This window comes from Erythrolamprus reginae, chromosome 4, assembly GCF_031021105.1.
Source record: "Erythrolamprus reginae isolate rEryReg1 chromosome 4, rEryReg1.hap1, whole genome shotgun sequence".
Taxonomy (NCBI): Eukaryota; Metazoa; Chordata; class Lepidosauria; order Squamata; family Dipsadidae; genus Erythrolamprus; species Erythrolamprus reginae.
The window spans coordinates 58,133,626-58,160,209 of record NC_091953.1 but is presented as its reverse complement, the minus strand read 5'-3'; the positions used below and the strand labels follow the sequence as shown (position 1 = coordinate 58,160,209).

The following is a 26,584-nucleotide window of genomic DNA, read 5'->3' as shown; positions in this document are numbered from 1 at the left end:
CAGTGGAAAAAGTTTTCAAAAAGACCAAATTCAAGTACCTAAAAAAAATCATTTTGATCCGGGTCTATATGACCCGAACAGAGTAAATGTGACTTTTTTTTTGCCAAGAAAAAAATTTTTCCCCCACCCCCACAAATATTTTTTTGATGATCAGCATTGTTAAATTGAGTAAATGAATGCGTAAGATTTTAAAGAATATTTCGGATTTGGAGCATAAAAAAATAAAAAGTGAAAATTGTTGCAAGCAGCCAGGGGGGGGGGGGAGGCCTTATTTCTGATGTTAAAAAAACAGTAAGAATCATTTTTTTCAGTTCCTTTATATTTTTCTTATATTCAGAAATGTTCAAGGTACCATTCCCACACCAACTCCAGTAAAATAGACTGCATTTTGCAAGCAAAACTATCCATAAATTGAAAAAACTTTCACAAAAACGGGGGGGGAGGCACATTTATGGGCAAAATAAACCAATAAGGATTAATTTTTTCAGTTCAATTTTCATTCCATTGTGTGAAGAAATGTTCAGACTACTTTCCAAGTGAAAAAAGCTTTCAAAAAGACCAAACATAAGCACTGCAAATGAAGAGTTTTCGGTCCGGGTCAGGGTGACCCGGGAACATAACATTAGGGAGTTGTTTTTTTTCAGCAAGAAAGAAACCTCCCACCCCCCCAAAAAAATTCTCATAGAGAGAACCCCTGAAATGATGAAAAGTCATGAAATTTCAAGTTTCAGATATGCAGGGAAAATTTTTTACAGGGTCTCAAACCTTGATTTCGGGTCTCACAGACCCGAACAGAACAGCAGGGTTAAAGTTGAGCCTGTAGTTGTAAAAGATAAAATGACCATTAATTTGATGGAATAGAATTTATTGGCCAAGTGTGATTGGACACACAAGGAATATGACTTTGGTTCATAGGCTCTCAGTGTACATAAAATAAAATACACATTTGTCAAAAATTATGAGGTACAACACTTAATGATTGTCATATGGGACAATTAAGCAATCAGGAAACAATATTAATAACAATCTTAAGGATACAAGCAACAAGTTACAGTAATACAGTCATAAGTGGGAAGAGATGGGTGATAGGAATGATGAGAAAAAACTAGTAGTAATAATAGTGCAGACCAATGTTCCCTCTAATTTTTTTTCGGTGTGGGCGGAAAAGTATAGTGTCTGAGTGGCAGTCCCTTTGGGACTGGGCGGCATAGAAGTATAGATAGATAGATAGATAGATAGATAGATAGATAGATAGATAGATAGATAGATAGATAGATAGATAGGAAAAAAATTCCCTTCTTTTTGAGCTGCGAGAGGGGCGGGGTGGGCATTCCCAAAGTGGACCCCAGGCGGCAGCCTGGAGCTTTCGGGTGTGGATCTGAACGCCCTTTGGCCTCCGAGGGTGCACAGAGACAGAGAGAGAGGCTCCCCTCCCTCCCTCTCTTGAGATAGAATGGGTCAGGTTCAACATTGGGAGCCCACAGACCCCGCTGGCAGCCCAGAGGATCCCTGCCCCCAACACAGCCCCTCTGTCTGCCCAATGAGCAAACGGCTCAGGCAGGGAACAGCTCCCACCCAAACAGCCCAGAGAGACAAAGAGGCACCTGGGGGTCCGCACGGGTGAGTAGGAGGAGAAGCCGCAGCCGTCACTGCCGCTGTAGCCACCGCTGGTGGTAAACATAGGTGGTGGGAGAAGGAAAGGGAGCTGCGGCCACCCCTGCCCACCACAGATGGGCCAGTGCCAAGCCTCTCAGTTGTGGCCTCCCCCCCCCCGACAGGCTGGCAGGGGGATGGGGAGCACGTGCACATGCGCGCCCGGCATTCAAAATAAAAAACCTTTGTCGCTCCCCGCCCCCAACATCAATGCCCGGCTTGGCCTTGGAAAAGGGTACGTGGGGAGTAGTTTTTGGGTGTGCGGCCGCACGGCCAAGCACCTTAGAGGGAACATTGGTGCAGACTTAGTAAATCATTTGACAGTGTTGAGGGAATTATTTGTTTAGCAGAGTGTTGGCATTCAGGAAAAAACTGTTCTTCTGTCTAGTTGTCTTGGTATGCAATTCTCTGTATTTGAGGGTACTAATGTCCATAGTAATAGTTAATACTCTAGCAAAATCTGCAGGATCACAAGTTCCCCACTCTGATTCAGAAAACAGTATCGTTTCATATTTGTATTCATTAGCAGAACTGCATCTTGAGAATGTAATACACTTTTTTTCTTTTTACAATTCTGTAATCCCTTAATTCAGGATAGAGTTAGGTTTACTGAGTGGAGGTGAGCATTTACTGGCTGGATGCTCTTCTTGATGCCTACGAGGAGTTAGCAGCAGATATTTTTTCTTTATGCCCTAGGAGAGAAATATGTGCCAGTAGCCAGTGGTGAGATTCAAATAAATTAACAACCAGTTCTCTGCCCTAATGACCCTCTGGGTGGGAATGACAGGCAGCACTCAGCCTCCTGCACCTCCCGGAGCAAAAACAGGCTGTGGCGGCGTCCCATACCCCTTTTTGAGCCTAGTAGGCCTCCCTGCAGCCTCTTGGGAGCAAAAATAGGCTGTGGAGGGCCTGGTTTCAATCTCTACAGGCTCTCTGGAGACTGGAATTAGGCCTATTTTCACACTCAACTGGCCTCTGGGAGGCCCATTTCCCCCTTCCCTGGGTTCCAGAGGCTCTCTGGAAGTAGAAAAAAAGCCCATTTCCCCCCCCCCCCCACGAGCTTCTGTGAGGCTCATTTTCCACCTCCCTGGGCTCTATGTAGCCCCTGCACTTACATGGAATCCAAAATGAGCTGTATGGGAGCTTCTGGGAGGGGAGGAGTGAGGTGTAGTGTGGTGAGGTCAACCAGTTGTTGGAACTACTGATTCACTGATTTGGACATAAAATTAACATATTGTTCACCCAAACTAGTCCAAGCCAGTTGAATCCCTCCTCTGGCTAGTACCTAGGTTTGAACTCTCAATTTTCTGAGTGTGAGGAAAGTATCTTTATTACTAGGCTACCATGCCTCACTTTGGTACCTTAACAATAGAATTTAACAACTTAAAATATATATTATTGTACTGAAATAGCAATGCATCAAGAATTATATCTACACAATAAAAAGACACCCCTTCACCAATTATTACCATTATTGACAACTGTAGATCCAGTGACATCTTTTAATTACATCACTCTTCATGTACCCTACTGTGTTAGCACATCAAAGGCCATTGATGGTCATTCTCCTATCACCTATCTAAAGTAACAGATATGAACAGATGAGAAAAAAGTCTTTTGCGTTTTCCCTTAATCCTGCAGAACTCCATCTTTGTGTTTGCTTGTGTTTTATTCCCATTGTCTATTCTGACTAGGGATTCTGTGAACCGGAGATCAAAATGTCCAGAAGGCATCAGGTTGAAGAAGGCTGCCTAATGACCTTAGAGCAGGCGTCCCCAAACTTTTTACACAGGGGGCCAGTTCACTGTCCCTCAGACTGTTGGAGGGCCGGACTATAAAAAAACCATATGAACAAATCCCTATGCACACTGCACATATCTTATTTAAAGTAAAAAACAAAATGGAAACAAATACAATATTTAAAATAAAGAAGTAATTAAGTAATTAAGTAATAAAGTAATTTATACTTCTTTATTAACAAGTAGATTTAAACTTAAATCAACAAACTCCCTCCATTTCTCCTTCCTTCCTTCCCTCCCTCCCTCTTTCCTCTCCACTTCTCTCTTCCCTCTCTCTTTTCTGCCTTCTCTCTCATTTGTTTCATTTTCCTCTCCCTCGTTTTCTCTCCATCATTTTCTCATTTTTCTTTCTCTATTTCTCTCTCTCACTCTTTCCATCTACCCCCCTTTCTCTCTTCCTCTCTATCTCTCCCTCTTTCTCTCTTTCTTTCTCTGTCCCTCTCTCTTTCTCTCTCTCTCTCTCTCTCTCTCTTTTTCTCACTCCCTCTTTCTCTCTCCCTCTATCTCTCCCTCTTTCTCTCCCTCTCTCTCTCCCACTTTCTTTCTCTCCCTTTCTATCTCTCCCTCTTCCTTTATCTCCCTCTTTCTCTCTCTCCCTCTCTTTCTCTCTCTCTTTTGCTTTCTTTCCACCCGGGTCTCCAGCTAACCCCCTGAATTCGCCCGAACGGAGGAGGCGGCAGTTTCAAGGGACCAACATACGGTCCTTCTCGGCGCTGTGTTGCTGCAGCCTCCGAGCTCCGCTGCTGTCCCCAGGCACTGTTAGCTGTTTAGGGAGAGGAACTGTTGCTGCTCTACCATAGGGCAGCAACAGTTTCTCTCTCTAAAGGCAGCAAAGAAAGGGGCCAATTACAGGCCCGCTTTCCTCCCCGCCCCTTGCCTCTGTACCGCCTTTTCGCTCAGCAGCAGACCACGATGAGTGGACAGGAGATTCGGGAGCATATTATATCTATTAATAAAATCTCGTGCGCTGCCGCGGGCTGGATAAATTGCCTCAGCTGGCCGCATCCGGCCCCCGGGCCGTAGTTTGGAGACCGCTGCCTTAGAGAATATTGTAATGCATAGGGGCTATCCCAAACTCCTCTTCTTTTAGATTATTAATTCCTATTTCTCATTTGCTGATTTTATTGTTGCAGGGAGGCTGTGACATGTCAGTTACATAGAGATACAAGGTCTTTGGGGACGGATAATTAACTTTCTATTTATAGTTTTGTGTAGGATTGATCTTCATACTGGGATGAATCATTTATCTGACAGTTTTATCTTCAGCTTTGTTTGCGAATGTTCCATGAATAGACAAATATGCCTAAAAACGATAGCTGCTTTCTGAAGAAAGAAAGAAAGAAAGAAAGAAGAAAAGAAATCTTTCTACTTAATCTTTCAGAACATCTGCTTGTTATTGCATATTCATTGAGTAAAAATTCCATCAATATATTTATATAGTGGGGAGTTATAAAGACTCCTGTGATAAGTTTACCCTTTGGATGGACATTAAATTAGATTTATATCAGCTATATTTTGCAAAATGTATTTTTGCTACGTATGTACTTTGATTCTCTTTGCATATTGCAAACTCAAGCTTCTCAACCAAGATCTTCCAACCAAAGGATTGTTTCTCCAATGTAATATGCTTGACAAATTTCCCCCAGAAATAAGCATAGTAACATCACACCTATATTTTGAAATCCATTATGAATATAAAATTAATCTCAAATAGCACACTTCTGCCTGGTGATAAACTGAACTCAGATTATATGATGATGATAAGTATAATACGTTGCATGAGATGGATTGCACGATGATTGCACTTTTGAAATATCTGAACATCACTTTTTCATGCTCTAAATCAGTGGTTTTCAACCTGGGGGTCGGGATGACCATTTCATAGGGGTTGCCTGAGACCATGGGAAAACACAAATTGGTGTTAGGAACTAAAGCTTCTATTCTGGTGCCTTGGAACATATTTTTACAATCCGACCAATTAAGCATTTACAGTGGTAGTGTCCCTCTGACCTTCCTGCCAATCAGCTTAAAGCTCTATTGGGAGAATTGGTGCTAGACTTATGGTTGGGGGTCACCACATGAGGAACTATATTAAGGGGTCGCGGCATTAGAAAGGTTGAAAACTGCTGCTCTAAATCATGAGCAAATTCTAAACAAGTCAATTAAGATTTAAAAAAATCAGGGGACCCAACCGTTTCAGAGCTGTAAGGAGAGACAAGTCAGAGCAAGGATGAGGGAAGAGAGAGCAGGGACATTTCTATTTTGCCAGTAATTAAGAAGAAGGGGGAAAAGGAACCGAAGGGAGAAACTACTTAACCCAGTGCCATATAACTGCTGTTATTTGCCAGTTTAACAATAAAAGAAAATTAGAAGGCAAAGTGAACACTCATGCTGTGGTAATATAGCTGGGAGCTTGTATCTTAGTAATGGTAAAACAAAAATAGTTTGAAACTTATTTCTTAAAGCCATGTACAGTGGTTAGGGATATATTTTACAGATGCAAGTAATATTGTGTGTACTTAGTTGGTATAATACACAGTATAAACATTCAGCAGGTAAATAACCCTTTCATTAAAGGATTTGCTCGATTGGCTGAAAGAAGAAATACTAGCAAACTGTCCAAGTCTGCCTTTGGATTCTGGATGGCATAGTCCCTTCTTCATACTCAGAGGTTGGGGAAGATCAGGGAAGATCTTGGAGAACAAAATCTATAAGCAGTGGCCCAAGATGACTAGGCTGGAAGGTTTGACCTCCATTAACAAAATACTTGTGGGCCCAGCTTTGATTGGAAATCTTCAGAGAATCCTCCAAAGCAGTGGAAGTGATGTGCCGGTGTCTGGAGGCTGTTGGGGCCTGGATGGGTGTCAACAGACTCAAACTCAACCCGGATAAGATGGAGTGGCTGTGGGTTTTGCCTCTAAAGGACAATTCCATCTGTCCTTCCATTACCCTGGGGGGGGGGAAATTATTGACCCCCTCGGAGAGGGACCGCAACTTGGGCGTCCTCCTCGATCCACAGCTCACATTAGAGAACCACCTTTCAGCTGTGGCGAGGGGGGTGTTTGCCCAGGTTCACCTGGTGCACCAGTTGCGGCCCTATCTGGACCGGGAGTCACTGCTCACAGTCACTCATGCCCTCATTACCTCGAGGTTCGACTACTGTAATGCTCTCTACATGGGGCTACCTTTGAAAAGCGTTCGGAAACTCCAGATTGTGCAGAATGCAGCTGCGAGAGCAGTCATGGGCTTCCCTAGGTATGCCCATGTTTCACCAACACTCCGCAGTCTGCATTGGTTGCCGATCAATTTCCGGTCACAATTCAAAGTGTTGGTTATGACCTTTAAAGCCCTTCATGGCATTGGACCAGAATATCTCTGAGACCGCCTTCTGCCGCACGAATCCCAGCGACCGATTAGGTCCCACAGAGTGGGCCTTCTCCGGGTCCCGTCAACTAAACAATGTCGGTTGGCGGGCCCCAGGGGAAGAGCCTTCTCTGTGGCGGCCCCGACCCTCTGGAACCAACTCCCCCCAGAGATTAGAACTGCCCCTACTCTCCTTGCCTTTCGTAAGCTCCTTAAAACCCACCTTTGTCGTCAGGCATGGGGGAACTGAGACATCTCCCCCGGGCATATACAATTTATGAATGGTATGTTTGTATGTATGTTTGTTTAGTAAATGGGGTTTTTAAATATTTTAAACTATAATTTAGATTTGTTATGAATTGTTTCATTTTGTTGTGAGCTGCCTCGAGTCTGCGGAGTGCGGCGGCATACAAATCTAAATAATAAATAATAAATAAATAAATCATTAAGTCCAGGGTGAGATGTCCGAGAGCTAAAATATATCAGAAATGCGAGTTTGGACAGTTCATGTACCCTTGGAATACACCGACATTCCGAGCTGAGTGAATGCAGTCCAGCATGATTAGACCAGAGATTTGAAATCTGGACCTAAAGCTTGCCATCTGGATGTGAGTCAGAACTGGGTTCGTCTTTGATGTGCTCCACTAAATAGCTGCCTGAAATCCTGCCGACCTTGATATATTTGAGTTTGCCTTGACTTAATGCCATTTTGGATTTGGAGTTTTAGGTTGATTAGCTCAGTCCAAATATTGGGGCTGTTTTTGGACTAAGCCTTTGCATAATTGCCTAGCTATTGCAGTTTGTAAATTTGTTTGACCTCCCAGCTTAGTTGTCTGTTTATGAGAGGTTAGATAGGAAAAGGAACACCGTAATTCCACTTTCTATGTGCAGTGCTCTCTAGTTTCTGAGTAACTGGCTAAGGAAGAAAAAGTGCTTTTGTGGCTAACCCTCCATTTCATATGAATAAAGATTGCCTTATAAATGGGTAGATTAAAAGGCCCCTATTGTATTGTAAACTGATGCACTAGAAAGAAATTACTGTGCATGCTTCTAAAAAGGATTCTCTGTTCCTAGGGTTGGCCTGGGGCAAATCTAAGCACAGCACCTGAGCACAGGTGTCCTCCAGCTAAGTGAAATGGTCAAATGTCATATAAACATATTAATCTTTCCTAGGAACTCAGCTGTTTGGTCTAATTGGAATGTTTCTCCAGAGGGTTTACTCTGTTCTTCATGGGAACAGTTTTTTAAAATCCCTTTTTGAGGTAGAAAAACCAGAAGTGCTTAGCTTTGAGTGATCTTTCTTGTTAATAACAGTTATAGTTCAAATTTAGCATTTCTTTAAGAGCCTTTTAATTAGCTGAGATGAAGACATACGCGTTGGCTTGTGAAGTAGACCTTTTGTATCCCACAGTGATGAGTTCATAGAAGTTTAGATTTTGAGCATGGGCTTTTTTTTCAGGCATAGTTAATTGACTGCTAAATACTGATTGCAATTGAGTAATAGTTGTCTCTGGATATGAGCATTTAAAGGCAGATGTCAACTGCCGCTTTCAAGTACAGTGGAACCCCGACATAAGAGCTGCTCTACTTAAGAGCAACTCGAGATAAGAGCTGGGAGGGGAGAGATATTTTTGTTCTACTTACAAGCCCAAATTCGAGATACAAGCGCCAAGGAGCTGTCTCCTGAAGCCAAACGCTAACTTCCGCGTTCGGCTTCAGGAGACAGCTGCGAAGCAGCGCGCGTGTTTTAAAAGGTTGCAGCCGGCCTGGGGGGCTCGGGGGGGTGCTTGCAGCTTTCTTTCTTGCTCTTTTTCTTTCTCTCTTTTACCTTCCCTTCCTCTATTTCTTCTTTTCTTTCTCCTTCCCACCTTCTTCCCTCCCTCCCTCCCTTCACTCATTCCTCTCTTACTCTCCCCTTTCATAAGTTTCCTTGCTTTCTTCCTCTGTTCCTGTCCCTTCCCCCTTTCTTTCTTTCTTTCTTTCTTTCTTTCTTGCTCTTTTTCTTTCTCTCTTTTACCTTCCCTTCCTTTATTTCTTCTTTTCTTTCTCCTTCCCACCTTCTTCCCTCCCTCCCTCCCTTCACTCATTCCTCTCTTACTCTCCCCTTTCATAAGTTTCCTTGCTTCCTTCCTCTGTTCCTGTCCCTTCCCTCTTTCCTTCCTTCCTTCCCACCCTCCGTCCATTCATTCACCCATTCCTCTCTTGATCGCTTAAAGCCGGTCCCTGGTGCAAAAAGGGTTGGGGACCTCTGTCCTACAGGATTGGGTGGCAGAGAAGTTGAACATATGTAAATTTAAAAGTTTAAGAAAGTTTACAAGTTAAGTGAAAGAAACTTCATTATTCATTTATATGTACATGTACATTTCTTCATTAAAAACATGTCTTTCTGCATAATTTAGACTAACTTTGTGAGTTTTTTGAGGGCTGGAACCAATTAAAATTATTTACATTAATTCCTATGGGGAAAAGTCGTTCGAGATAAGAGCTGCTCGACTTAAGAGCCCAGGTCCGGAACGAATTAAACTCGTATCTCGAGGTACCACTGTAGTCTTCAAAAAGTAGCCCCACATAAAATAGGTGGCAATAGTTGACTTTAGATGTGGTAATAGAATGTGAAGTGGTGAGATTACAGCGGCTTGAACCAGCATGACCTAATAATTCTCATTGCATTTACGGATGGCCCAAATAATCACAGAAAGTGGTGTTCAACAAAATATTGTAATTTAAGACTGTGGTCTTAGGTTTTCATATAAGACATGATGTACAAATTGAGGTCAGTGAGACTTAGTAGAGAGTTGAAATATAGCTAGTTTCAGACTCAAATATTTTAACAAATGAAGGTAAATACTGTATAAGTGTCTCAGGATAAACCATACGCCTTACGTATGGTTTGTACGAGACGTATGATTGTTTTTTACATTAAGGGTTTTAAATGGTTTTTAACTATTGAATTTGTATTGTTCTATTGCTGTGAGCTGCCCCGAGTCTTCGGAGAGGGGCGGCATATAAATCAAATAAGTAAATAAATATTTTATTGTGGAGGCCCCGGCCCTCTGGAATCAACTCCCCCCAGAGATTAGAACGGCCCCCACCTTCCTTGTCTTTTGCAAATTACTCAAGACCCACCTTTGTTGCCAGGCATGGGGGAGTTAGGATATTCCTTCCCCATGGCCATTACAAGTTATGTATGGTATGTTTGTGTGTATGTTTGGTTTTTATAATAAGGGTTTTTAGTTGTTTTATTATTGTTGTTATTGTTGTTTTTTATCATTGTTGTTAGCCGCCCCGAGTCTGCGGAGAGGGGCGGCATACAAATCCAATAAGTAAGTAAGTAAGTAAGTAAGTAAGTAAGTAAGTCAGTCAGTCAGTCAGTCAGTCAGTCAGTCAGTCAGTCAGTCAGTCAGTCAGTCAGTCAGGCAAGAAAGAAAGGAAGGAAGGAAGGAAGAAGAAGAAAGAAAGAAAGAAAGAAAGAAAGAAAGAAAGAAAGAAAGAAAGAAAGATCAAAAGTTTGTTGTTCCAAGCTTTTGGGCTGGAGCCCATTATCAGGAAACTATGCACATATCCTGAAGAGAGAGAAGTTCCTTGATGATCGGCTCCAGCACAAGTCCAAAAACTTTGAGGAATAAACTTCTGGTCCCAGTGACAGACTGAGATTGGATCCAGCAATAGACCATTTAATTTGTTTGTGCCCTGGATATTTCCTTCTTTCTCACATGTTCCTGCTTTTTGCCAAATCATATCCTGTCATTTACACTTGAAACCTTTAAGTATTTTCAACTTCCTTGTAAATGAGTATTTCATTTAGGAAAAAAGAGTCACAGGAAGGACAGAAGGAGATGTAAGCCCACCCCTCAGTCACATAATGGCAGACTGTGGAATCATTTCATGCTGAGGGTTTGTCTTAGAGCAGTGTTTCCCAACCTTGGCAACTTGAAAATATCTGGACTTCAACTCCCAGAATTCCCCAGCCAGCATCCGCTGGCTGGGGAATTCTGGGAGTTGAAGTCCAAGTATCTTCAAGTTGCCAAGGTTGGGAAACACTGTCTTAGAGGAACATGTGAAACAAATCTGTGTAATAATCTGGGGAAATAGTTACAGTATTCTGTTCCCAAATAATTTAGTTCAAAGTAGCATGTGCCAAATATTTTCTGTTATCATCCATATGTCTATATCTATGAAATGTGTGACTAATAATATAAACTGAATACCAAAATCTAGGCGGACAACTTGCAAAATGTTGTGAATCTAGTGTTGAAGATTGTTGGCAATTGGCATCCTAATGAAACTAAATAGGAATGATCTACCCATTTGTTAGACTTTAAAGAACAGGTGGTGTTTACAGTGTAATAGGTAACAATGATATCAAAATATCACATCCTCTCTTAATTGTTGGATAATTACCTTTTATTGGGAACATTTTTTAAAAAATCTAAATGTTGCCTTTAAAGTAAAAGTGCATGGGAAAATCTGGTCATATATATATATCATTCAGTTTCACTCTATACTGTTAGTCATTTTTTAAATTGCGTAATGAATTTCAGTGAAGCCAGTCAAACCTGTTCCTCCAATTGCTTCTCTTTAAATTCAACCTGCAGGTTTTGAAATTCCCATGAATGTAAAAGGCATTTCAATGGGGTTCTTTCTTTTCTTATTGAGGGGGCTATGTGAGGTTGCTTCATATAGCTGATCTGTGGAACTAGCAAGGAAGGGACATCTAATTAGACTCTTGTTCATTTCTTCATCTTTGCCGTTTTACTCCTGTTTAAACCAAGAGATACCATTTTAGGTTTGCATTTGTGTTAGGTTATCAATTTTTAAAATGATAATTGCTGTAAGTCAACCTCCCCGTCTTTAGAATACAACAGAAAGGTAATATCTCCGAGACCGCCTTCTGCCGCATGAATCCCAGCGACAGAGTGGGCCTTCTCCGGGTCCCGTCAACTAAACAATGTCGGTTGGCGGGCCCCAGGGGAAGAGCCTTCTCTGTGGCGGCCCCGACCCTCTGGAACCAGCTCCCCCCAGAGATTAGAACTGCCCCTACCCTCCTCGCCTTTCGCAAACTCCTTAAAACCCACCTTTGTCGTCAGGCATGGGGGAACTGAGTTATCTCCCCCGGGCCTATACAATTTATGTATGGTATGCTTGTGTGTATGTCTGTTTAATAATGGGGTTTTTTAATATTTTAAATTGTAAATTATTAGATTTGTTATAAACTGTTTTTATTGTGTTGTGAGCCGCCCCGAGTGTACGGAAAGGGGCGGCGTACAAATCTAATAAATAAACAAATAAATAAATAAATAAATAAATAAATAAATAAATAAATAAATAAATAAATAAATAAATAAATAATAAATAAATAAATAAATAAATAAATAAATAAATAAATAAATAAATAAATAAATAAATAATTGTTATGTTCTGTAGCGTGGCTTTTATAACATCAGCACATAAATGATAAATATAAATGATGAAAATGGAGCTTTATACCAATTCTGGCTAAATCTTTGTTTTGTTCTTTTTCTCCCCCCTCCCTCCAACAGGATTTTGGCATATATTCACAGGCTCCTACAAGACAATAATGAAGCCTTTGAGTGGCAGGTGATGACATACATGCAGCTCCAATAACTGCTCATTTTGTTAGAAATCTAAATTCCACATTTTTCCCTAAGAGAGTAGTGCCGTGTTTCAGGACTTGCTTGGTAAGGTATGTAGGTTTTATCTATTTTTGTATGAGAGCTTTTTATCAGGAATGAAATTTTTGAGACCAGAACGTATCTTACTATACCTGTAGACTTCCCATCCGCTCACTACTGATAGCACACCCCTTAGGTTTGAATTGCTTACCAGCCAATTTTAGAATGCATTTTGTTTTTTAATGGATAAATAGTGGATTATAAATGGCCACAGACCATTAAAACTGAAATATTTGCTGCCTTGGCATGCTAATAAAGATTAGTCTGTTACAATTGAGCAACACATAAACACAAAGTTAATATGACTTCCAAAGGTTTTTACATTTTGTACAAAATACAGATTTGCTAGAAAATAAATTGAAAAAGTCACACACACACACACACCTCCCTTCACTTCACTTTGCCAGCCCACTTTTTGGAGCGGAAAGGGCAATGAACACAATTCCAAAGAAAACATAGAGTTGCAGTCATTGAACTTTTCCATTTGGTAAGAGTACTTAGAAGGTCCTATGCCAGAGCTCCAGAAGTAGTAGATGCTCATGCTTTGCTTTGCAGCAGGTTAACTATCAAAGGAAGGAAGGAAGGGGCTACAGATATTAGACAAGAGTCCGGGAGTCTTCAAATAAGGTATCCGCTAGCATTATTCGCCTTGGAAACCACCTTGCCTTTTCTGTTAAAAGTAGTTGAGATAGACTTGGCTTTAAAATAATTAGCCTGCTGCTGTCATATATAGTTTGAGCTGAGAATACATTAATTCAGGGGAGAAACGATTTGTATTGTTGAACCTTTCTTCCCATTTTCACAGTTTTAAAACTTAGCTTGCAGCAGAAAGTACAGAACTGATGGTAATAGCCTCCCACCAGAATCTAATTTAAGTTTGCAATCTGCTGTCTTGTAAGGTACTTCACATTTAATGGTGGTGGTGTAAATTCAGGAGAGTTAGAACTGTGGATATTTTAATTTAGGTTGTAATTTAAAGTAAAGTTAATAAGAAGGAAAAAACCCCAATAACACGATACTTAGTAAAAAGACAATTTGTTAGGAAGCAAGAGCTGGGAAAACCAATATACTGTACTGTATTTCATTTCTAATTAATATATAGAATAGAATAGAATAGAATTTTTATTGGCCAAGTGTGATTGGACACACAAGGAATTTGTCTTGGTGCATATGCTCTCAGTGTATTGTTATGTAAAGATTTACCACATAAATAGTTTAGATGTCATAGGAATAAAATTAAGAATTGTAATCTAGAAAGTACCCAGTTCATTTTTATTAATTTAATTATAGAATAGAATAGAATAGAATTTTATTGGCCAAGTGTGATTGGACACACAAGGAATTTGTCTTGGTGCATATGCTCTCAGCGTACACAAAAGAAAATATACATTTGTCAAGAATCATGTGGTACGACACTTAATGATTGTCATAGGGGTCAAATAAGCAATGAAGAAGCAATATTAATAAAAATCTTAGGATATAAGCAACAAGTTACAGTCATACAGTCAACATGGGAGGAAATGGGTGATAGGAATGATGAGAAAAACTAGTAGAATAGAAGTGCAGATTTAGTAGAAAGTCTGACTGTTGAGGGAATTATTTGTTTAGTAGAGTGTTGGCGTTCGGAAAAAAACTGTTCTTGTGTCTAGTTGTCTTGGTGTGCAGTGCTCTGTAGCGACGTTTTGAGGGTAGGAGATGAAATAGTTTGTGTCCAGGATGTGAGGGGTCAGTAAATATTTTCCCGGCCCTCTTTTTGGCTCGTGCAGTATACAGGTCCTCAATGGAAGGCAGGTTGGCAGCAATTGCTTTTTCTGCGGTTCTGATTATCCTCTGAAGTCTGTGTCGGTCCTGTTGGGTTGCAGCACCAAACCAGACAGTTATAGAGGTGCAGATGACAGACTCAATGATTCCTCTGTAGAACTGTATCAGCAGCTCCTTGGGCAGTTTGAGCTTCCTGAGCTGGCGCAGAAAGAACATTATTTGTTGTGCTTTATTATGGTACTATTAGTTGATGTTGATTAATTTACCTTCCATTTTCCCTTGAGGACTTCAGAGTTATAAACTGAACAATCCCAGGGGAGAGGGAAATAGTCAGAGTCACCCAGGAAGCTTCATCCTTAAACAAGAAATATTTGAAAGGAAGGAAACAATAGTATCTTCAAGAGGAGGCATCTTTTGTTTGTAGGAACACATGTAAGAAGATGGTCTAATATTCATTTTATTTCCTTTTAGCATTTATTGATTTATTTCACACTATTGAAAGTCATACACCTGTAATGTGTTATAACAACTACCAAAACAAGTCCAATATTCCTTATTACAGAAGAGTGGTCAAAACTGAGAAAGGGTTGACTGTGTTAACCCTTAATAATTTTATTGCATAAATTAATAAATTTATTGCAGAATTGAGATTCAAAAGCAAACAATTATTCTTTTTTTCCTTTATGAGTTTTGAATGTGAAGGCTCCAGGGAGTACAAGCCCAAACACCATCCTGTTAAAAAAAATAAAAAATTACAAAGGCCATTTTGTTTTAAAAGCCTGATCTTCCTTCAACATTTAATTTAGATTATTTACCCAACAGACATATCACAGCAATATGCCTCATTTCATTGAAACATTTCACCTTGGAAATGTTTTACCTCAGATACATAGCCAGAATGCAACCTGACTAGTATTTTACCTCTCTCTAAATAATTGAGCAGTGCAAAAACTTGTAGTAGTATTAACATTTTCTTTGTCCCTATAACCTTTGAGTGGTGATGAAAAAATCTTTAAAAATTAAAGAATGTATTTTGCTGTTTGAACAGTGTCCATGGCACGTTACAGCCTCCGATATAAACTCTATATGTACTACAGCTGCTTAGGTCAGAGTACTGTCCCATTATCATATGATATTGGTGGCTAAAGCCTTTCCATTATTTCCTCTGTTTGTATTCCCAAACATAATAGTACGCAGGGAACCATTATCTAAGATCCTTTGTGGTAGCAAATATATTTCTACTTGCATTAATGCATTTTTCTCTTAGATGCTTTTAGTTTTCCTTCAGCATAGATTACCCTAAGATTACTATGTGTAATGGGAGAATAGAGAAACTTTTTACATTTTGTACATTTATGTCCATTATTTATTTTTATGTATGGTTCATGGTAGGTCTTAACTGAATAGCACATTGTCTCCAGTTGGCTTTCTGAGAGCAAGTTTTGACATGTCTAGGGATGGAGTTTCTGTATTCAATCAGTCTAGAATGAGTAACTTCTAAAACTTCTTCATGCTTTTTCTCAAACAGTGATCTCACATTCTTGAGAGTGATCTGTCACAGAACAGATTTTTACAACTTAAAAAAAACCCAAGGTGAAATATGGTTGCTACTGAAAAAACATTGCCTGGTAATTCTCAAATTTTATCTTTCTGTTTTTTCCCTAATTCAATATAGAAAATGAGTGACGACTAATCCTCTAAACACACTAACCTTGGGATAATTGAACGCTGTGGAATTTCTGAAAAAGTGACCTGGGATTGTCTCAGGTCTAGTAATTGCAGCTAAGAGAGACCCACTCATATACATGCATTTATACAAATTAGCTATCATAAATCTTTAAACTTTTGTTTGTTGCTTCTGTTTAGGATTGTTAAATAGCAAGGCATATAGTCTTTGTTTTTTTAAACTTTGGAAGTTTGGAATATCATTTTCAAGAAAACATTTCAAGAAACGCGAAGGAATTATTCTACGCCTCGTTCATAAACTTTGTTAGAAAGAAAGATCTTGGGGCAGTTTTTCTCAGAAGTTTGCCATACTGACTGTAATTCATACATTTGGAGGATACTTGATTGGGGAGACCTGGCATATAATTTTATTATGTTTTACTGCTTAAACAGAAGATGCTGCTTTTCAGCTAACTGCAAACAATTTCAAGTAAATGAATCAACAACTAGTTATGAGGCTAGAGTCTGTGCCAAAAGGAAAAATATAGAAATGAGAAATCAGTCAAGCAGCATAGGCCAATGTGTAAAACAGCATCTACATTTCCTGCGTCGGATGGGGAGAGCACATTTTTCTCCTTCTATCATGGCAACTTTTTATAGAGGCACGATTGAGAGCATTTTAAAAAACTGCATCACTGTTTGGTTTTATTTATTTATTTATTATTTAGATTTGTATGCTGCCCCTCTCCGCAGACTCGGGGCGGCTCACAACAAAATAAAACAATTCATGACAAATCTAAATTATAGTTTAAAATATTTTTAAAAAACCCATTTACTAAGCAAACATACATACAAACATACCATGCATAAATTGTATATGCCCGGGGGAGATGTCTCTGTTCCCCCATGCCTGACGACAAAGGTAGGTTTTAAGGAGCTTACGAAAGGCAAGGAGAGTAGGGGCAGTTCTAATCTCTGGGGGGAGTTGGTTCCAGAGAGTCGGGGCCGCCACAGAGAAGGCTCTTCCCTTGGGGCCCGCCAACCGACATTGTTTAGTTGACGGGACCCGGAGAAGGCCCACTCTGTGGGACCTAATCGGTCGCTGGGATTTGTGCGGCAGAAGGCGGTCTCAGAGATATTCTGGTCCAATGCCATGAAGGGCTTTAAAGGTCATAACCAACACTTTGGTTTGGTGGCCGCAAAGCCTCAGAGAGAAAGTCCATTAAGAGAATGGTAAGGACAGCTGCGAAGATTATAGGAAACTCACTTCCTGTCATTCAGGATGCTTCTTATAAGAGCTATGTGCTTAGAGCTCAGAGAATTGTTAGAGACCCCATACACCCACTTCACGGCCTGTTTCTATCGCTCCCCTCTAGGGAGGAGATTTCAAAGTGTTTTAGCAGAACTACCCAACTCTTTAACAGCTTTGTTCCCTATTCCATTTATCTGGTAAACTTGCAAGATTTGTTTTTCTCACCATGTATCAAACTAGACTGTGTTGTTTCTCTGTTCATACAATACATGTGGGTATATGCAGTATTTATTTATTTAGTCATGTTTCTGTAATGTATATTGGAGGAGGTGACCCTTTGAGAATTGCAACAAAATTCTATTTTAATGTATGCTGATGAGTATACATTTATATTGACAATAAAGTTGTTCTAAGTCTGAGTGACTTGCAGGGTTGTACAATTATCCAACTTGATTTTGGAAAGTTTATAGGCCTAGCAATAGAGACGGGAGAGAGAAATGACTACTGATTTTGCCAAGCCTGGGATGAGTAGAGAAAGGTGGGAAGAATCATGTTGTGCTCACACACACTACTAAAATATACTGCCTGAGGTCAGGGCCTCATTCAATTAGGTTAGTTTTGCCTTGTGGCAGGGTGAGTTATCCTAACAGACTTGGGACAATGTAATGCCTCACTTTTTTAGGTAGGATTGATTGCCAAATTTTACTGCTTGAAAGATGCTTATAGCTTGTACATAATATTTGGGAAGCTAGAAGTAAAGCTATTCTTTTTATTATTTCAGATTTTCCCAACAATTGTGTTTATATCATGCTTTTAAATGTAAAAAAATGAAATCAATATACGTCTTAATTATATTCAACCAATCTAAATTTTACAGCTTTTATTTATGATGCAAATTAAATAATTGTTGATCATCTGCTAAGATATAATGTAAAAACATCACATGTAACTCTAAACTTGTTTGAAATAAATAGGAAGAATAGATACTGTACATTATATGGTATCATTCTAACATTCAAAAGGAGATTAAGCAATACTGTAGGAAAATGCATTATCCAAGTGATTAATAATCAATCAATATCAACTTTATTTGATTAGTCAATCAACCATATCAAAGCGAGGAAAAGGACCACATCGGTCATAAAACTGACTGGTTAAAATACAATAAAATTGGCTAAAATAGAGGGAATTTGAATAAATAATAAGTTAAAATGCAGTATAATATGCTAAAATTGAGTAGTAAAACATGAGAATATAACTTGTGCAAAGGATTATATTAAACAAATCTAAGATACTGATATAAAATATTCTTAAGTGAGTCTAGCAGTGTCTTGGATTATATATGCGTCTCAATGGAAAAATCAAACTTCTTTTCAGATATCCAAATCTATACAAGGGAAGATAGTGATCATCAACCAATTGCAGTTAATTTTTATGTCAAATCTGATTTAAGGCCACCCACAGCACATGACAAGAAACTACTTTCTAACCTCGAAGTGAGGGAAGCCAGGAGGCTCAATTGGTTCAAGGTGGATACAAAGGCAATTTTTAGTTTTATGAACTCTGAGAGGGCCCAATCCTGGGTGAAAATGGTTGCTACACCCACTCAAGACCTAAACAGAATCCTTATTGGATATTCTAACTTGTGTAGCACACAAATGGTTAATAATTACAATCACTTTGGTCAAAGTAATAATTACTTTCCATGAAGAAAAGAAGAGCTAATAATTATATCTATGTAGGCAAAAATATGTACCTATTTGTTAGTGATACACAAGAACATATTCCAGGCTTTTTTAAAAAAGCCGACGACTCTAAAGTGTGCAATAGGGTTGATATTCCTGGAGGCGTCTGTAATATGGTAAATGATTTAGCTTTACTAGATAAATGGTCTAAGCAATGGAAACTGCAGTTTAATGTTTCCAAATGTAAAATAATGCACTTGGGGAAAAGGAATCCTCAATCTGAGTATTGTATTGGCAGTTCTGTGTTGGCAAATACTTCAAAAGAAAAGGATTTAGGGGTAGTGATTTCTGACAGTCTCAAAATGGGTGAACAGTGCAGTCAGGCGGTAGGGAAAGCAAGTAGGATGCTTGGCTGCATAGCTAGAGGTATAACAAGCAGGAAGAGGGAGATTATGATCCCACTATATAGAATGCTGGTGAGACCACATTTGGAATACTGTGTTCAGTTCTGGAGACCTCACCTACAAAAAGATATTGACAAAATTGAACGGGTCCAAAGACGGGCTACAAGAATGGTGGAAGGTCTTAAGCATAAAACGTATCAGGAAAGACTTAATGAACTCAATCTGTATAGTCTGGAGGACAGAAGGAAAAGGGGGGACATGATCGAAACATTTAAATATATTAAAGGGTTAAATAAGGTCCAGGAGGGAAGTGTTTTTAATAGGAAAGTGAACACAAGAACAAGGGGACACAATCTGAAGTTAGTTGGGGGAAAGATCAAAAGCAACATGAGAAAATATTATTTTACTGAAAGAGTAGTAGATCCTTGGAACAAACTTCCAGCAGACGTGGTAGATAAATCCACAGTAACTGAATTTAAACATGCCTGGGCTAAACACATATCCATCCTAAGATAAAATACAGAAAATAGTATAAGGGCAGACTAGATGGACCATGAGGTCTTTTTCTGCCGTCAGACTTCTATGTTTCTATGTTTCTAAAAGGGGGGGGGGAGGTAACTTTTAAAATTTTATTAAGCATAGATCAAGTAAAATTGTATGTACAGTTTCTAACAATTAGATTTTGCATTCTTGCAGGTATTAAAACAATGGGAAATGCAGAGAGCCAAAGTGTAGAACATCAATTTTACGATGAGAAACATGCAAGTTTGAACCGGAAGCATACATCACGTTCTCTTCGCCTTTCAAACAAAGCAGCCCGCCGGACTAGACATGCATCCTCAGGAAAAATTATTCACAGAAACTCGGAAGTAAGCACAAGATCTAGCAGTACTCCCAGCATCCCTCAATCATTAGCAGACAATTGTCTGGAGCCCTTTACTCAAGAATCCGGTTTAGGGGATTTTGGAAGCCCAATGTGGGGAGACAGAATGGATATGGGCTTGAGGCCAGTTTCTTACCACACTGATTCTTCTGTCACTCCAAGCATGGATAGCAGTTCAGCCCTTATGGCAGCCTCGGTACAAAGCATGCCAGATTCAGAAGGGGGAAGACTCTACAGAGACGAGTCAACATATTTGACTGAAGTAGGTGGCAGGCAACATTCTTATTCCACAAACGGGACCACATTTTTGGAGCCTATGACTTTCAAGAAAAAACGTTCCAAGTCTGCAGATATCTGGCGGGAGGACAGTTTGGAATTTTCTCTTTCTGATCTTAGTCAAGAACATTTGACAAGCAACGAAGAGATCCTAGGATCTCCTGAAGAAAAGGATGGCGAGGAGACTCCGGGGAGAGAATCTAGTAATAGTCGTCAAGCCCTGGTCACCTGCCAGCGTGCCAATTCCATGAGTGACTTGTATTCTCCTAAAAGTTCAACTGTTACAATAAATGGTGGACCACGTAACATGCTAGGAGGGTATTGTCGGAATATAGGGTCTCATACCCCAGATATGGAAAGCCACAAAATATCACCAAACACAGTGGATAATGCATCTTCTTATAGTACTTACAACACACTTCCCTGTCGGAAATCTCACTGTCTTTCTGAAGGAATCAGTCACATCAAAATGAACCACAGCAGCAGTATGCACGGCAGACGAGCAAAAACAACACAGGTAAGAAGCCCATATATTCTTTCAACATAGATAAATACCAGGTTGGCTGATAACACTTTTACTTAGATAACTTCAGGTAAGTTATGTTTAGTTTCAGATCCTTTATAGGTAATAAAAGGGCAATATAGGTATTGACAGAACTGGAGCAATTCCTATGTTTAAAAGAGAACTTTGTTTTCCAACACTTCTTATCTTGCATTAAAACTTTTCCGAGAATAAGACTCTGAAAACATTCCTGATGATAATTGAACTTAAGCTGAATAGTAGAGAACAGCAATTTCTAAAGTAGACTTTTTCAGATACACTGCAATTAACCCCCCAAATTTCTCAGCTGGGTTGGCCAAAGGTATGCCCCAACAAATATATAAGGCATTTATGTTGGCTAGTTCAAAGTAAGTGCATTTTCACTCCATGAAAAATTTATGAATGGTGAAAAAAAACCCACCTGCTTTATCACTTAATTATCACACAGTCTATGATGTTTGTATTTTATTACTAAAGTTGGAAGAATAAAATGTTTCTTTTGTACTGAAAAATAATTTACTCTTTTATACAGTAATTGTTCATGGAGTGAAATAGTGAGCAGTGTGGTCGGGCGGTAGGAAAAGCAAGTAGAATGCTTGGCTGCATAGCTAGAGGTATAACAAGCAGGAAGAGGGAGATTGTGATCCCCTTATATAGAGCGCTGGTGAGACCACATTTGGAGTACTGTGTTCAGTTCTGGAGACCTCACCTACAAAAAGATGTTGACAAAATTGAACGGGTCCAAAGACGGGCTACAAGAATGGTGGAAGGTCTTAAGCATAAAACGTATCAGGAAAGACTTAATGAACTCAATCTGTATAGTCTGGAGGACAGAAGGAAAAGGGGGGACATGATCGAAACATTTAAATATGTTAAAGGGTTAAATAAGGTTCAGGAGGGAAGTGTTTTTAATAGGAAAGTGAACACAAGAACAAGGGGACACAATCTGAAGTTAGTTGGGGGAAAGATCAAAGGCAACATGAGAAAATATTATTTTACTGAAAGAGTAGTAGATCCTTGGAACAAACTTCCAGCAGATGTGGTTGGTAAATCCACAGTAACTGAATTTAAACATGCCTGGGATAAACATATATCCATCCTAAGATAAAATATAGGAAATAGTATAAGGGCAGACTAGATGGACCATGAGGTCTTTTTCTGCCGTCAGTCTTCTATGTTTCTATGAAATAGTCATGTTTCCTGTTGTGGTTTTAAATTTTTTTAAAAAATCTGCTTGATAGGGAATGAAACAATATAGATGTCACTTTCATCAAGGCTGATTATTACAAAAATCAAATGAATCTTGTTTTTTTAATGAGAAGTATTATATGATGATTGCCTGATAAGATTTCCAGCAGCCATTTCCTGAGTTCTCCTTGCAAATTATTAAGCTTTTCAGTCAACTTACTTTTAAATTACTTGGTCACTTTGGGAATTCATTCTTATTCTAGACGTGCAATATAAATTAATAGCCAAATGTAAAAGAAAAAGTTTTTTGAAGCTTTTGTAAGCAATATTGATTTGGTGAACCTAGACAAGAGAAACATAGAGCTGTCTTCCATGTTTAATTATTTTTATTTATTCCTTTTACCTTGACAGGTTAACATTTTTAGAAATAGTCATTCCAAATATGCATTTGTGTGGTACATTTTGCTTTGGATTAACATTTTTCAATGTTCTGGGCTGAAGTAGTATATGAATCAAGGGCTTTAAAAAATGATATTTACGAAATTGATGTTCAACCTGCAACTCTTCCAATTGGAATGTTTTCTGAAAACATCCTTTGCAGAGTACAGATTTAAGGAATAAGTGCTATGATAATCTTAGTATAATATTCTTTGTGATCTCTAATTGCTTTTCTTCAACATTTGATGTGAAATGTAGTCAGTGGAGTGAAACAGAATAGTCCAGGAAAACAACTTGAAGAAATAGGTCAAAGCTTGGTATAATTTCCTAGTATTCTGATTTTCTTATACAGTATTTTCAACCTTGATATAGTGGGAAGGCTTCACTGGTCCTGTGAATAATAGTGACAGGAATATGAGCTGATAGTACCCTGGTGGGGTCATCATATAAGCTTGGTCAAATAGGAGAGTTATGAAGCTAAAGGAATTAATAATCAGATGAGGTCAGGTGGGACTTTGCAGTGTGAGAGAAGCCAACAAACTTAGGAAATGGAGCCCCAGAGTTAAACATGGAAGAAAGCAAACCACTTTTGTGTTATTGCCAGGAGAATAGTGTAGACATGGCAATAACATTACACAGACTTAGGTGCCACAGGGATTCAGGCATCAGTGTTGTTCTCCTCTGCTCCTCATTATTATTATTTACATGTATTATTTATAAATTTATTATTGTCCACAGCCACAGATTAGATTAGATTAGATTAGATTTATTGGATTTATATCCCGCCCCTCTCCGCAGACTCGGGGCGGCTCACAACAATAGCAAAAAATTGTACATAGTGACAAATCCAATGCCCACCAATCCAATTACAATTTTAAGTTAAGAAATTCATAAAACAATCCCAATATATATAAAAAACAAGCACACAATCAATCAAACAGCAAAACAACATGGGCAAGGGGGAGATGTTTTAGTTCCCCCATGCCTGATGCCAGAGGTGGGTTTTAAGGAGTTTACGAAAGGCAAGAAGGGTGGGGGCAATCCTAATCTCAGGGGGGAGCTGGTTCCAGAGGGTCGGAGCCACCACAGAGAAGGCTCTTCCCCTGGGTCCCGCCAGACGACATTGTTTAGTCGACGGGACCCGAAGAAGGCCGACTCTGTGGGACCTAACCGGCCGCTGGGATTCGTGTGGCAGAAGGCGGTCCCGAAGATATTCTGGTCCGGTGCCATGAAGGGCTTTATAGGTCATAACCAACACTTTGAATTGTGACCGGAAACTGATCGGCAACCAATGCAGACTGCGGAGTGTTGGAGTAATATGGGCATACTTAGAGAAGCCCATAATTGCTCTCGCAGCTGCATTCTGCACGATCTGAAGTTTCTGAACACTTTTCAAAGGTAGCCCCATGTAGAGAGCGTTACAGTAGTCGAACCTCGAGATGATGAGGGCACGAGTGACTGTGAGCAATGACTCCCGGTCCAAATAGGGCCGCAACTGACGCACCAGGCGAACCTGGGCAAACGCCCCCCTCGCCACAGCTGAAAGGTGTTTCTCTAATGTGAGCTGTGGATCGAGGAGGACGCCCAAGTTGCGGACCCTCTCTGAGGGGGTCAATAATCCCCCCCCAGGGTAATGGATGGACAGATACAATTGTCCTTGGGAGGCAAAACCCACAGCCACTCCGTCTTGTCTGGGTACACAGACTCTGGGTAGCTTAGAAATAAATATGCAAATAATAGAATGCATTAAAAACACACAACTCATTGGCAACCAAGACTAAAACAATCAGACAATAACAAACCAAACTAAACCAAACCAAGATCCTCACCAACACCAACACCAGTCCTGAGACCAAAGCTAGGTCTTAAGTGCTTTTCAGAACAGTTAGGGAAGAGGGCTGTGTCTGTATTTCTAGGGGAATCCTGTTCCAGAGGGTGAGGTTTGTGACAGACCCATAAGGCATCATGCTTCCTTCTCATAAGATGACATCGCTGATTAAAAAGGTCCTGGAGCATCCCCACTGCTGGAATGTGCTAGATGAGCAGAAACAGTTGGAGATAGTTACTGGGGAAGAACATTAAAATTTCATGAGCAGATTTTAAAATGATTAGTAACAGAGAAGGAAGTGAGACAAGGATGTGTTTCATGCTATATGTCTTTAATTTACACAACAAATATGAGTGTTAGAATCTAGAGAGATGCTTCCTGAAATAAAAATTAGACACCAAACCACTAACAACTGAGATCTGCAAATGTTGCCACTTAGTTTTAACTGAAAATTTGGAAAGCTAGGAAATTCTCATTATTAAAGTAAAAACAAAGAAGAAAAATCTTGTTTAGCATTAAATATTAAGAAGATAATGTTGCTATTAACCAGCATACACTATGGCTTCTATTTTGTTCGCTGTAAAGCCATTTATTTAGTCATGTTGTTCCTGTGGGCTTTGCCATTAGTGAATCCTTAGTCTTTTAAGGTGGAAATTTATTGCTGAACCGGGCATGAAGTCTGGCAATTAGTGAACTTACAATTTATAGGAAACAAGTGAAATCGTAGACTTTTTTAATCCTGAACAATCTAGGAAAGTCAGTAGAAGATTATATAATGCTAGAGCAGAAGATAATCACAACTTTGTTAAGATCATGAAGAATAAGAATACAACATTTAGAAAAGTTAAAGCAAAATTTTAACTCATGATTATATGGTTGTAAAAGCTAGATATTGAGAAAACTAGACAAAAGTGATACCTTTCAGTTATTCTAGTATGTAGGTAATTTGCTAAGAATAGTAAGAGTACCATGCCTGAAAGAAGAATCAATCTGAAGTAAAATAAATGCCATTTGTTTTTTGAGGGAACTATCAGTAAGTAGAAATTTCCATATGCATTTGGAAAATGATCTACATTTAATATTATTATTTATTTATTGGATTTGTATGCCGCCCCTCTCCGCAGACTCGGGGTGGCTAACAACAGCAGTAAAACAGTACAACAAAATCCAATACTAAAAAAACAGTTAAAAATCCATTATATAAAAACCAATCATACATACAAACCATAAATAAAATTGTGAAGGCCTATTGGGAAAGTGTATCTTAGTTCCCCCATGCCTGGTGGCAGAGGTGGGTTTTAAGCAGCTTATGAAAGGCAAGGAGGGTGGGGGCAATTCTAATCTCTGGGGGGAGTTGGTTCCAGAGGGTCGGGGCCGCCACAGAGAAGACTCTTCCTCTGGGTCCCGCCAAGCGACATTGTTTGGTTGACGGGACCCGGAGAAGACCCACTCTTTGGGACCTAACTGGTCACTGGGATTCGTGCGGCAGAAGGCGGTCCCTGAGACATTCTGGCCCGGTGCCATGAATATAGGAGAGGGAAAGGGAAAACTGCATATATAGAATCATAGAGATTACTGAAATATTCTTAGAAGGGCTATGGATTATTACTGGAGACGAACTGAGATGGCATTTGCCCATATAAATCTAATCTAATCTAATCTAATCAAATGAACCAACGAACGAACGAACGAACGAACGAACGAACGAACCAACCAACCAACCAACCAACCAACCAACCAACCAACCAACCAACCAACCAACCAACCAACCAACCAACCAACCAACCAACCAACCAACCAAGTTATCAAGTCATCTGCCTCACCAAACTAACCACATGTGACAGGGAATATAGACTGCATCTCATGACTCAGAAAAGGAGAAATTCTGTACATAAAGATAAAATGGTGGTAGGGTAGTGGGGTGAGAAATCTCTGGATTGGCGCCCAGATTCCTTTGGTAAGGCAGTTCTCCTAAGTGCTATTTAGTTGAAGAGTTTTAAACATCCTGCAAAGTCCCTGAAATCTGCAAAGAGAATGCATTCGATAAAGAAACCCACTGAGTAATGAAAATAAGTCTAAACAAACAGAGAATTTGGACAGGAGGGAGGGAACACATGTCTCCATTGACACTGAGGCAGCTGGAGGTGGGTTTCTG

The 26,584-nt window shown here is 39.6% G+C and overlaps 1 protein-coding gene across 2 annotated transcripts in view; it reads left to right on the top strand.

Annotated features, from left to right (window-relative positions):
* TIAM1 (TIAM Rac1 associated GEF 1) overlaps positions 1 to 26,584 on the top strand; it is a 229,923-nt gene that overhangs the window by 70,970 nt on the left and 132,369 nt on the right. For both annotated transcript variants that reach the window (XM_070750312.1, XM_070750313.1), the window contains 2 exons: positions 12,356 to 12,519; positions 19,972 to 20,951. In XM_070750312.1, coding sequence (XP_070606413.1) covers positions 19,983 to 20,951 — 969 coding nt within the window. In that variant the 5' untranslated portion in view covers positions 12,356 to 12,519; positions 19,972 to 19,982. The remainder of the gene's footprint in view (positions 1 to 12,355; positions 12,520 to 19,971; positions 20,952 to 26,584) is intronic.